The sequence below is a fragment of the Danio rerio genome, chromosome 24 (assembly GCF_049306965.1).
Source record: "Danio rerio strain Tuebingen ecotype United States chromosome 24, GRCz12tu, whole genome shotgun sequence".
NCBI classification, from domain to species: domain Eukaryota; kingdom Metazoa; phylum Chordata; class Actinopteri; order Cypriniformes; family Danionidae; genus Danio; species Danio rerio.
The window spans coordinates 22,645,194-22,658,569 of record NC_133199.1 but is presented as its reverse complement, the minus strand read 5'-3'; the positions used below and the strand labels follow the sequence as shown (position 1 = coordinate 22,658,569).

The following is a 13,376-nucleotide window of genomic DNA, read 5'->3' as shown; positions in this document are numbered from 1 at the left end:
TAGCAATACCGTAGAAACCACCTAAAACCCTCTTTGAACTGCACAGCAATGTCTAGCAACCTCTTAGAATAACCATTTAGCACCCTAGAATCCACCTAAAAGTGTCTTGGTATCACATAATAATACTTTAATAATATTGATAAATCTCTAGCAACCGCTTAAAATTCACTTTACAGTCTCCTTGGCTGCAGTCAGCTTTACTTTTAGGCCATTTTTTACACTTGATTTGATAAACCTTTCATCCACTTTACCATGTAGTGATTCCCTAAACCTCCTAAAATCTCAAAATCTGTTTTTTTTTTTTTTTTTTTTTTTTTTAGGAGCCATGACATTAAATTGGAAAATGTTTATAATGACAAAGCAATACTGTTTGCTTTCATCTAGGCCAAATAGCTACACTTACATAAAATTATAGACCTTTAAGTCCTAATCATCCAATCAGATCATAGGAAACTCATGTGGGTGATTCTTTAAGTGCATTGGGGTTTTTTAGGTCACTAATCAAGGCTTTCAGGTTCTTGAATTGTCATCATGTTGGCCAATAAATCTTTGTTCTTTTCCCTTAATGGACGCACATCAAAAGGGAGAGCAGGTAATGGCAGCTTGTAGTGACATTAGAATTGATTGCATTAGCTTGGGCTGTGTAGACTAGATAGTGGCCTATTAATAGTCGTTTGTGTTGTGGCCCTATTAGCTTTTGGATGTCAAACAGGTAAACTACATTTTGTTTTGAGTTTAAGAAGAAAGGGCAAGTCTCTCAGCTTGTTTCTCTAATCTTTCCAAGGGAAGAAACTGTAAGAGATAAAGAAGTGACCCGACAGCTCATGTTACAGTGATAGCTACCCACTAAATCTTTTACAGTGTTTCCAGTGTGCAATTAGATCCTGCAAACTGCAACCATGGCTTCCACATACCCGACCGCCTATTTGTTTTGCTTTGCACCAACTTCAGATCTGTTACTTGGTGTATACAGGTCATGCTGCTCTTACTCCTGTCCCCATCGTGCTGTTTTTTGTGATACGAGTCAGCAGAGACCAAAGACTTTATTAGAGAAGTGTTGTATTGGGAAACTCATATAGGAAGCAGAGCCAGAGAAAAGGCTCAATACACCAACTCACATTTGAGCCAAACAGGATTTTCAATGAATCATGCTGTCTCTACTCTCTAGGCTGTTTCACAAAACAGGCTCCACACTTCTTCTGCTTTCTCTAAACCCTCATCTGAATTTCATTCCCCTCTTTTTCAATCAGGCCAAGAAAAGCCTTCAGAGCAGGAGAGCAATGAGTCGAAGCATCCAGAAACGATCAACCGTTACGGCAGCATTAACTCTTTGGACTCCACTGCATCATCAGGCATTGGGAGCTACAGCACACAGATGTCCGGAACAGACAACCCGGAGCAGTTTGAGGTCCTCAAACAACAGAAGGAGATCATAGAGCAAGGCATTGACCTGTAAGCCACCAAGTTGAAACCACAAAACATCAAATCAGTCTCTGCATTATACAAGATGTTGATAAAATCTAGTATATATTTGTATTGAAATTGAAAGAGTGTCTAGTGTCTAGTCTAGTGTTGCTCCTTGAGGGCCACTATTAGCCCTTTTCCACCAAAGATGTTCCAGAGTCTAGTTCCAAATCGTTTTTTTGTCTTTTGATCCCCAAAGCAAGTAAGTTAGTAAGTTTAAGTAGCATCAAAACTTGTCTTTTGTGCCTGCATCAGAGTCCAGAGTTACAGTGACCAATGACACTGTTTTGTTGTTGTTTTGACACTGTTTTGAACCAAGTTTATTGTAATTAACGAAAATGAATGAAAAAACAAAACTAGAATTGAAAAGCATTTTCTTTAACTGAACTAACCGAAACTGTATTGTGCACATACCAATCTAACTGAAACTAACTAAAATTATAACAAAAAGTCCTTTGTTTTTGTCTTTGTAAAAGTATTTAATGCATAAGCCTGCTGTTTGACTTTTAGAAGTAAATGCTGTTCGACCCAAGGTTCTGTTTGACCTGTACGGCACTTTAGAGTCTACAATCCTGCTGCCATTCGCCACAACAAGCTGGTTTTCCTTTAGTCATCCTTGCTGTTGCTTCCACTACAAAAACAGCAACCCGAGCAGACACTTAATACTTCAAGTATTAATTCAATACATTTGTGCCCGATATTGGGTTTTATTTTTGTATTAGTAATCCTTATCTTCCAAGTAAACCAGTTGAACTAATTTACCCAATCAAACTGAATTATTTGAAACAATTTGGGCCTCCAGTAAGCGCTAATTCACAAGCTACTCACTTTTTAACATACCTGATACCCCCTTCTGACTCGAAATAAACCAATATATACTAAGTTATTCAGTTACTAGAACAGTACACCGAGAACAGATTTGACAAGCTATGAGCCGATAATACTGTGTGTTTGTGAATCAGTGAACCAAACACAAGCTTTACTGTACATGACAGCCTGCTGTGATTGAACTAAACTTGAATATCTGCAGCGCTGGTAAACCGAGGACTTAAATCAGAATTTGAAAACAAAGTCAAAACAAAATAAAAACTCAAACTAATGAAACATCCAAAACTATTATAACCTTGTTTTGAATGCCATATTTGAAATAGTAATGGTTGTTTCTAGCTTCTGTCTATACTAATTGCGGCAGGCTGCATAAACACATTATTATAACTTGTAATCTCAGTTTATACATACTACACCACACTGCATGAACACATTGAATTGCCTGTGTTTCAATGCTGATATAGATTTGCTAAATTATTAAAATTAAAAACGACATAATCATTGATCCCACATCTGTATTTGGCACTTGAGCATTTGTGTTGCTGGAAAAGATGAGAGGTATGCAGTGATGTCAGACCTGGCTCTGCAGTGACTCTAGCTGGTGGAAAAACAATGACATTCTTGGAAGGCTTGTCAAAAGAACCAGCTCTGAACTAGCAAGAACACTGGCTCTGAACTGGTACTCGATGCTGGTAGAAAAGGGGTATTGGCATGGAAATTTTGATCCAACACCAATTTTTTAAAAAAAAAACTCAACTTCTGACAGAAGTCCTTTTTTTTAACCTGGTATTAAGACGTGTTTTTATTAATCTGACCACAAGTAAATAAACTAAAAAATGATAAACAGAGTAAACAGTCTAAATCGTTTGACCAATTTCATAGTGTAAAGGCTTGTAATCTCTAAAGTGTTCAAGAGGTCACAAAAGACCACCTGCTCTCTACCTACTCACAGATGTGGGAAAATAACAAAAGGCAAGGCCATTTATAGGGTGCTGTTTTGTAATCCAATTTTAATTACCTTATCCCCAACCTTACGGATTGTCAATGTGGTCAATATGGGATATATTGTGAAAAGAGGACCAATTTGGATGCAACACATCCATTTCATTCACATTCTGTGTAGTCATAAGCCACCTGTTTTGTGGCTTTTTATTCAGTAGTATTCATGTGATGCACTAAGTGCTCCTGTAAAAGTGATGTAGAGTATTATGAGGGACAACTTGAAAAGAAGTGGGTCACAAAAGACACATTTTTCTTGATGTTTAATGCAAGGCAAAATAAATAAATAAATAAAATGTTAATACATTCTAGCTCACCACTTGCAATTGGAATACTAAAATTGCATGCTGATGCTCAGTAAAACAGGTCATTTCCTAACAGGTTTGTTAGTGAAATTTGGAGCTAAACTCTGCTGAACATTGGACCTGCAGGAACACAGTAACATTCACTAATTTCCATTGGCTAAATCAAATTTTGTAATGTTTTGAGCAAGTAGTTGACCAATGTCAAATGAATTCAAGTAGAAACTAATTTCTGATAAAATGTGATTATAAGATATACATAGTTCCTTTCTCTCTAGAAAATAACTTTCTGAACTCCTGCAACTTTTGCACATCAGAGGAAATCAAATAAAGATTATGAAAGGCTGTCAATGTTTGTGTTATTTCTATCTGTGCTGTTTTTGTGTGTACACATCTGAATGTACTAGTTTATCACCTTATGCTGATGTTCTATTTACCAAAATGCACAGGTTCAACAAAAAACCAAAGAGGGGCATTCAGTACCTGCAGGAGCAAGGCATGCTGGGAACAACGCCTGAAGATATTGCCCAGTTTTTACATCAAGAGGAGAGACTTGACTCTGTAAGACCATTGTTGACTGTATTCATTTGCTTTGTTTTTCCTAAGTACTGGGGGCAAAGATAGTTAGATAAGTGTGCATCACAGCAGTAAATAAACTATAATAAAACTCTGTGTATGCAGCTGCAGGGCTTTTCCGTAGCATTTCTGACAAACAAAGCAAAAAAGTGTTGCCAAACTTCCACTTAGAGATGATTTGATCCTTCAGCATGATGAATCGGCAACTCATTTGCTCTTTCATCGGGCCTCAAAAGAATCCAGCAGTTATGGGTAAAGTGAGCTCCTTATATCTGCCCTAAAATTAGGGCACTTCAGCAGAACAACCCTCAGCCTGAATGACTCGAGATGTGCTAGGAATACTTTAGCAGATCTACATCCAATACATCCTCTGTCTGGATTTCGAGTTACGAAAGACTTTTTCTGCTATTCATTTCACTACCTACGCAATCAATACGGGACTCATTGGCTGTTTTCTTTCAGATCCAGGTAGGAGAGTTTCTAGGAGACAACGACCGCATCAATAAAGAGGTCATGTATGCCTACGTCGACCAAATGGACTTCCAGGGCAAAGACTTCGTGCCAGCGCTGCGCATGTTCCTGGAGGGTTTCCGTCTGCCCGGCGAAGCCCAGAAAATTGATCGACTGATGGAGAAATTTGCTGCTAGATATTTAGAATGCAACCAAGGGTGAGTTTGACGTTTGCGACAGATTAGCCTAAGTTGCTAATTATGCTATAAACACTAAACTTGTCTCCCTTGTCTCCTTAGGCAAACACTGTTCGCCAGCGCTGACACCGCATACGTTCTTGCGTATTCAATCATCATGTTGACTACCGATCTGCACAGTCCACAGGTTAGTACACAACACACTGATTGATCACTGGAATTTTAGGCGAATGCGGAATTCGTTTTCTTTTATTCTCGAGTCTATGAATTTTAATGCGAATGTCAGTGCTGGAAAGGGCTGTTGGGCGTTCTGTCTTGATATGTAAGCTAACTCTAGGGTGATGGATGTTTCTGAGACGCAACAGAAAACAAGAGGAAGAGCGGTTCTGATCTGTTGTTTCCTTTATCTTGGCACAGGTGAAGAATAAAATGACGAAAGAGCAATACATCAAGATGAATCGAGGTATCAATGACAGTAAAGATTTACCGGAGGAGTATCTCTCAGCCATTTATGATGAAATCGCAGGGAAGAAAATCTCCATGAAGGAGACAAAGGAGTTAACTCTCAAATCAAATAAGCAAAGTGAGTATTCAGAATATAAACCGTCAAACTTGGAGACAGTAGCAGACAATAGTATGATCAAGTAGTCTCCTACAAAAGCTATGATTGGAAAAATGCTATTTGCTTGCTGGGGTCAGGCAATCCTTTAAAAGTAATTATTATAAAAAATGACTGGGGACTGTGGATTGTCCCACTTACTATTTATTTAATTATTACCGGGAAAAAAAATTGTATTTAACTGTATAATTATTAGGATTTATCATAAAATATTCTAGCAATTGGAAATAATTATTAAAGTAGGTCTGCAATTATTTGTACAATAGTTTTCAGTCAATATTTGTTATAAAAATAAATAAATAAACAATTACAATTTAAGCCAAATTTGGTTTAATTCTCCCCGGTCATTTTTGCCATTTCAGTATTTTCATAAGTTGCGAAAATACCACTCAACCATGAAGTGCAGGGGTGCCCAAACTGGGTCCTGAAGGGCCGGTGTCCTGCAAAGTTTAGTTCCAACTCCAATTATGGCAAGTTCAGACTGCACGATTATCAAAGTAGTCATGTTTTCACACTGCATGACTATCTGTGGTAGTGTTCTGTTGCAAGGAGTTTCACACTGCATGACTTTATAATAGTAGAATTACAGACAGCTTGTCTTGGTCCACAAACTACATCTCACAACCAAAACACATGCGAGAAGTGACATGGTAACACTGTGGGGTCACGTAGTATATATATTTTTATTTACTGCTTAATAAGAAAAAAGCCTTAGTGGGGTGGAAAATGTACTTATTTTGCTCACCTGGGTTTTGAGGGGAATTCTTGGGTTTAAATAGTGATTTTAACTTCTCTTCAACCTCCTGCTGGCCTGCAGATACCTGTACTTGTTGATGTGGCTCTCACATGGGCTGTAGGTTATTTTCAATGAGAACACATTTCACACAGCATGATTTGAATTGCCGACAGGCAATGCCAAATATCTCATGCCAAATATCTCATGGGTGTTAGCGACTCATCTGTGATTCTCAGATCGCCTTTTTGATAATTCACACTGTGTTTGTTACTCACATGAACGAGCACCAATTTGCTTGGGATTTCAGCCATTTGTCTGCGATTTCTCAAAACCTGTCGGAGAGTCAAAATCTGGGCTAAATCATGCAGTCTGAACTTGACATTACAGTCGCCTTAACCAGCTAATCGAGCTCTATCTATGTATCCTAGAAACTTCCAGGGAGATGTTTTGCAGGAAGTTGGAACTAAACAGCAGGATACCAGCCCTCCAGGACTTAGTTTAGGCACCACTGATGTAGTATATGACTTTAGTGTCATCCCAGATGGAGCACAAATGTTTTTACTAACCAGAAAATTAAACAGTTTGGCTGTCACCTTTTAACAGTTGCCAAATTGGTCAAATAAATGACCAAGCTCCCAAATAATCAACAACCGCATTCTTTGGAGAATTTTGCTTGCATTATCCAAAATAAATAAAGTAACCCAGGCTTAGTACCTGATAGCTCCTCTCTTACTGCTATGTTGGTGATAAATAATCACTTATTTTGATTGGTTGAATAATACACCATCCTGGTATATAAAGTGCACATTCTTTTTTTAATTTTTGTGTAAATGCATCAGTATTTATACTGTAAAATGAATTGGAATAGTGCATTAGTAAGCAAGTTGGGACAGTTCTAGTATTAGTTTTCTATTATAGTTAGAGTAATAATAGTAATAATTAGTGCTGGGCAAAAAAAAATGTTATTAATCAAGTCACCTGACTTTAATAGAGGTATAAGGTGAACACTGCTATTTGGTGTTGATTTTAGTTTTTCTGCTGCTTTCTCTGGATCAGGTGTGGCGAGTGAGAAGCAGAGGAGGCTGCTGTATAATGTTGAGATGGAGCAGATGGCAAAAACAGCAAAGGCTCTGATGGAGGCCGTGAGCCACGTTCAAGCCCCCTTCACCAGCGCCACACATCTTGAGCATGTCAGACCAATGTTTAAGGTAATCTCTTCATGCACATGGACACTACCATTCAAAGATATTGGGATCAGTAAGATTTTTAAAGGTTTTTAAAAGAAGTTGATTCTGGCTATCAAGGCAGCTTTTTATAAGATTGTGTATAAAGATTGAATATAATTGAGATTGAATATAAAATTATAAGATTGTGCAATATTACTGCAATTTAAAATAACCGTTTCCTTATTGAATGAGGCTTAAACTAATCTATTGATGCGATTTCTGGAAATTTTTTAGCATCACTACAGACTTCTGTGTCAAATGATCCTTCAGAAATCATTCTGCTCAAGAAATATTTAATTATTTTTTAGAAAGTGAAGGAAACACACCAATCAAATGTAAAGGCATTTATTTTGTTAAATACGTATTGTTTTGTGTGTTATTTTTTTAAAATAAATGCTGTTATTTTGATCTTCCCTTTTAACAAGGATTTCTAAAAGGTCGAATGTGTCAGTTTTCACAGAAGCAGGAAAAAAACATGTTAATTATTGAGTTCCGATAATAATTGATCATAACCAAACAGCAAATCCGCATAATATAATTGCATATAAAACAAGTGTAAATTCAGCTTTGAAATCATTGTAATAAATTAACAGTCATAAAAATTTAAAACCATTTTAAATATATAGCAAAATTTCTCTAGATTGCTATTTTATTGTATTTTCCATCAAACAAATGCAGCTTTGATGAGGAGAAGAGACTTCAAAACCAACAATTTATCGTTTTTTTTTTTTTTTTTACAAGCAAGTATCATAATTCTGCGCGTGCACATAAATAAATAGTATTTGGAGGCATATATTCATCACATATTATCTTGATCTCTTCCAGCTGGCCTGGACGCCCTTTCTGGCTGCTTTCAGTGTGGGTCTGCAGGACTGTGATGACACTGAAGTGGCCTCTCTGTGTCTGGAGGGAATCCGCTGTGCCATCAGGATAGCATGCATCTTCAGCATTCAGGTAATTTCACACATTGCATTAACCGTGGAGAAGTCATTTACTCAAGCCGAGCAGAGCCTACTGTTTGTTTACATTACTATTCACTCTCTGTGCAAATAAGCACCATTTAAAAACTCTGTCATCACTGCCTGGATTAGGCTACTGTTGCAGGGAAAATTCAGCCAGTAATGAAAACTGGAATTGTTTATTTGTCATAATGCAAACAAGATGTGTAGGGTTGCATATATGAATATAAAAAGGAGGAAAAACTTTTTTAGGATTTAGGACTTGGATATCTACAGTTATTAGCCCTCCTGAACTATTATGCCCCTCTATATTTCCCCCAATTTCTGTTTAACGGAAAGATTTTTTTTTTCAAAATATTTCTAAGCATAATAGTTTTAGTAACTCATTTTTAATAATGATTTTTTCTTAATCTTTGCCATGATGACAGTAAATAATATTTTACTAGATATATGTCAAGGTGCTAGTATGCAGTGCTTAAAGTGCTATTTAAAGGCTTACCTAGGTTAATTAGGGTAATTAGACACGTCATTATATAACATATTCTATAAACAGTTCAAAAATATTGCCTACGAAGGCTAATTAAATGGTTTTAAGAAATTTAAAACTGCTTTTATTCAAGCCAAAATAAATCAAATAAGACCTGCTTCACAAGAAAAAATATTATAGGAAATACTGTAAAAATGTCTTGCTCTGTTATACATCATTAGGAAATATTTAAAAAAGAAAAATAAGTGTAATGCTAATAATTCTGATTTTAACCATTTATTTTAATATTATTAATCAACCAAAATACGATTTTGGCAATTATCTATATTATTAAAAAATAATTACAATTTTAAAATATGTGGGACAAAATAATGTTGGGCTGGGATGATAATTTAATGTATTGTGTAATTCATGGATCGATCCTTAGATCTTTGGAAGGCATTGTGATTCTCTCTGGAATCACTTCTGAGTTTAGTTTTTAACAGCAGATGGCGCTCTTCTAGTTTTTAATCAAACACTCTTAAGGCTGATTTATACTTTTGTGTTGAACACACGTGTATGGTTTGGCACAGCCATTGCACAGTCACATACTCCTCGCCATGGATGACACCGATACTGATTCACACCTTTAAAAATGTTTTACTTTGTCGTGACAACACATAGTAAAAGCTCTACGATTGGTCAGCTTGGCACCGTTGACGAGTGTGGGCGGGGCCGAGAGCTACGCAAACCCATTGGAGCGAGTGTTTACAAATGTTGAGTCCTGTGACGGAGCTCCAGATGAAAACTTTTGCTTTGTGTTTACCTTATGATTAAAGTTGTTGCACATGTGCCACCTTCTTCCTCTGAATATGTGAGTTTTAGCTACTTGTGCAATAAGGTAAAACTAAACCAAACAAAAAAGAGCTGCAAAGAAACTCGACAGAGGAACATAAAAACCAGCTGCCAGCATGTGTTCCGGAAGTGTTTTTACTGAGCAACACAAACAGCAGGCGTAAGTATAAATGCACGACTGTGTATGCGCTATGGGTCACGGCGATCGCTCGACGCAGAAGTTTAAATCAGCCTTTAGCGAGTACAAAGAACACAAAGCATTTGTGCTTTCAGTCAGTACCCAAATGTACAGGCACCACGGGTTTTGTTAAACAGGATTAATGTAAACACAGCTTACTATGAACATTCTTGTTATTCACCTAAACATTTTCAATTAATCAATGAATTTATTAGTGATTGTTTTACGTTTGTGGTATGTCAAAGGATTGACAGAGTGTGGCTGTTTTTAAAGCTTACAGCCGCATCTGGTTGTAAAAACTAAGCTTAGAAAATTTCGTAAACGGTCATTTCTCAATTCACAGCGCATTAATTAATTCTCTCAACCGTAGTTTATATCATCAGATCACTCACTTTAGATTTCTCGTTTTTTTGCCTCATGTGAGTTGAATTTTTGGACTTTTCACTGAAGATACGATTGTGGCTAATTGCACAAATTGCTAGCTAGCAAATGCGTTACGCATTCTACATTTCTGCCTCTTGGTGTAAATGTGCCTCTCTTTGCGTGTGTGAATTAGCTGTGTTTAATTTCTACACGCGTGGATACTTCAACATGCATTTGGTGTGAACCAAGCATTTTTTATTTTAAAGTGCAATTATTTTTAAGAAGTTGCTCTTTTTCTTTTCTGCACATTTCATGCAGGAACCCCCATCCCAAAAAGCTCAAATCTTCATGGTCCTTTCATTAGTTTCAGGTAGCTTTTAATGAGAATCGGAGCAAAATGTAGTCATTATTCGCTTATTCTCTATATGCTTTATTCCAGTTGGAGCGAGACGCATATGTACAGGCTCTGGCCCGTTTCACACTCTTGACGGCCAGTTCTGGCATCACTGAAATGAAGCAGAAGAACATCGACACCATCAAGACCCTCATCACAGTGGCTCACACTGATGGAAATTATCTAGGAAACTCCTGGCATGAGGTGAGCTCTTTGATCTGTTTGGCTTATGGGTTTCCTGTGCAATGTGATTGGCCGATGGGTGTTGTGAGGTGCAGTCACTCTCTCTTTGATTCGCCTGTGTGTTTTTGTGTGATGTTATTGGCTGACTGGCTCTGAGAGAGTTTTTGTTTTGTCTGGTTGGCCTGTTTTCTGTGTGATGCTATTGGCTGATAGATTTTGTCAAGTGTTGTTATTCTCTTATTGATTGGCCTCTGTGTTTTGTGTGCAATTTAATTGGCTTATAGATTTCATAAAGGGTTACCATTCTCATTTTGATTGGCCTGTGTTTCCTGTGTGATGTAATTGGCTCATTGATTTCGTAAGGTGTTGTCATTTTCTCCTTGATTGGTCTGTGTGTTTTCTGTGCAATATGATTGGCTCATAGATTTCTTAAGGGTTTGAAATTCTCTGTTTGATTGACCATGTGTTTCCTGTGCAATGTGATTGGTTAACGAGTTTTGTAAGCTCTTTTTATACTGTTTTGATTGGCCTGTGTTATCTGTGGGATGTGATTGGCTAACGAGTTTTGTGAGCTCTTTTTAATCTATCTTAAATTACCCTGTGTGTCCTGTTTTATGTCAATGTCTGACAGGTTTTGGCAGCTGTTTATGTTCTGTTTTGATTAGCCTGTGTATTTGTCCTGTATGATGTGATTGGCTGATAGATTTTGTCATTCTCTTCTTGATTGGCCTTTGTGTATCCTGTTTTATGTGATTGGCTGACAGGTTTTGGCAGCTGTTTATATTCTGTTTTTGATCAGCCTGTAAGTTTGTCCTGTATGATATGATTAGCTGATAGATTTTGTCATTCTCTCCTTGATTGGCCTTTGTGTTTCCTGTGTAATGTGATTGGCTAACAGGTTTTGTCAGCTGTTTTTTTTCTGTCTTTGATTGGCCTGTGTGATTCCTGTTTGATATGAATGGCTGATAGATCTTGTCATTCTCTTCTTGATTGCCATTTGTGTTTCCTGTGTGATGTGATTGGCTAACTGGCTTTGTGAGCCGTTTATATTCTGTCTTTGATTAGCTTGTGTGTTTGTTCTGCTTAATGTGATTTGCTAATAGATTTTGTTTTTCTCTCTTTGGCTGGTATTTGATTGGCTGACAGGTTTTGTGAGATAATTTTATTCTGTTTTTGATTAGCCTGAGTGTTTGTCCTTTGTTATGTGATTGGCTGATGGGTTTAATGAGGTGTTGTCATTTTGTCTATGTGCTTCAGATCATGAAGTGCATTAGTCAGCTGGAGTTGGCCCAGCTCATCGGGACAGGAGTGAAGGCTCGGTACATATCAGGAACTGTTCGGGGAAAGGAAGGCTTTATCACCAGCACCAAGGAACAAACGTCTGATGAATACCTGGGATTGGGTCAGTTAATCACAAGAGCATTAATCGTCTCATTAACAAAAATATAAATTAATGAAAAGTTCACAGATTGGAATGCTGAGACAAAAAATACAGTATGCAAAATTAAAAATGTAAAAGTGTAAAATAATACTGATTTGACAGATTTTTTGGCAATCTTTTAGTTATTTTAAGATTATATTTATGTTTTTAAATCCTTCATATTTTTACTGCATGATTAAACTACTAGCTACATTTTACACTTACCAGGTTTTTGGAAATGGAGTTGGTGCTTGGTCTTGAAAATAAACATTTATTTATTTTTAACAGTTCTATGCCATTTCTAACCATTCATATTGGTTAATAATAGATAATGGCTGAATTTTAGTCTTATAAGACAGTCAAAAGTGTAGTATTTTTACTTGTATTCTATTATTTTATAAAATCTGAGGAAAATAGTTTAATATTTAGATCTCTTAAAAATGATTTTAATCATTCTGAGAAAATAAATAAATCTGTATTTAATCATTTGGAAAGTTTCATTCTCTTACTAAAACTATGCATTTTTCTTTCAGTTATTTTAGGATTATATTTGTGTTTATAAATCCTTACACTTTTAGCTACATTTTTAACTTTTTGTCAGCTTTTGAATGAACATTTATTTATTTTTAAATAATTTTATGCCATTTCCTTTAGTCATATTGGTTAATTATAAATAATGACTGACGTGTTCAATCAAACGTGTAGTATTTTGAATTGTATTCTATTATTTTGTAATTTCTGAGGAAATTAGTTTAATATTTAGATCTCTTAAAATAATTGTAATAATTCTGATAAGATAGATAGATAGATAGATAGATAGATAGATAGATAGATAGATAGATAGATAGATAGATAGATAGATAGATAGATAGATAGATAGATAGATAGATAGATAGATAGATAGATAGATAGATAGATAGATAGATTTATTCTTTTTAATAATTGTATGCCATTTCCATCAGTTATATTGGTTAATAACATACTGACTGAATTTATAAGACTGTCAAAATCTGTGTAGTATTGTATTATATTTCTGTTATTTTATAATACAAAATCTTAGGCAAATGATTGTAATATTTCTGAAAAATTTAATGATGTAATCTGTATTTAAACCAATTTAAGTTTCATTCTGTTGCTAAAAACTATTTATTTTAGAAATGG

At 36.0% G+C, this 13,376-nt stretch overlaps 1 protein-coding gene across 4 annotated transcripts in view; it reads left to right on the top strand.

Moving 5' to 3' along the window:
- Positions 1-13,376, top strand: part of arfgef1 (ADP-ribosylation factor guanine nucleotide-exchange factor 1 (brefeldin A-inhibited)) — a 139,925-nt gene that overhangs the window by 88,753 nt on the left and 37,796 nt on the right. For all 4 annotated transcript variants that reach the window (XM_068217191.1, XM_009297399.2, XM_068217189.1 and 1 more), the window contains 9 exons: positions 1,251-1,452; positions 4,043-4,154; positions 4,632-4,837; positions 4,919-5,003; positions 5,234-5,399; positions 7,228-7,379; positions 8,223-8,351; positions 10,658-10,816; positions 12,053-12,197. In XM_068217191.1, coding sequence (XP_068073292.1) covers positions 1,251-1,452; positions 4,043-4,154; positions 4,632-4,837; positions 4,919-5,003; positions 5,234-5,399; positions 7,228-7,379; positions 8,223-8,351; positions 10,658-10,816; positions 12,053-12,197 — 1,356 coding nt within the window. The remainder of the gene's footprint in view (positions 1-1,250; positions 1,453-4,042; positions 4,155-4,631; positions 4,838-4,918; positions 5,004-5,233; positions 5,400-7,227; positions 7,380-8,222; positions 8,352-10,657; positions 10,817-12,052; positions 12,198-13,376) is intronic.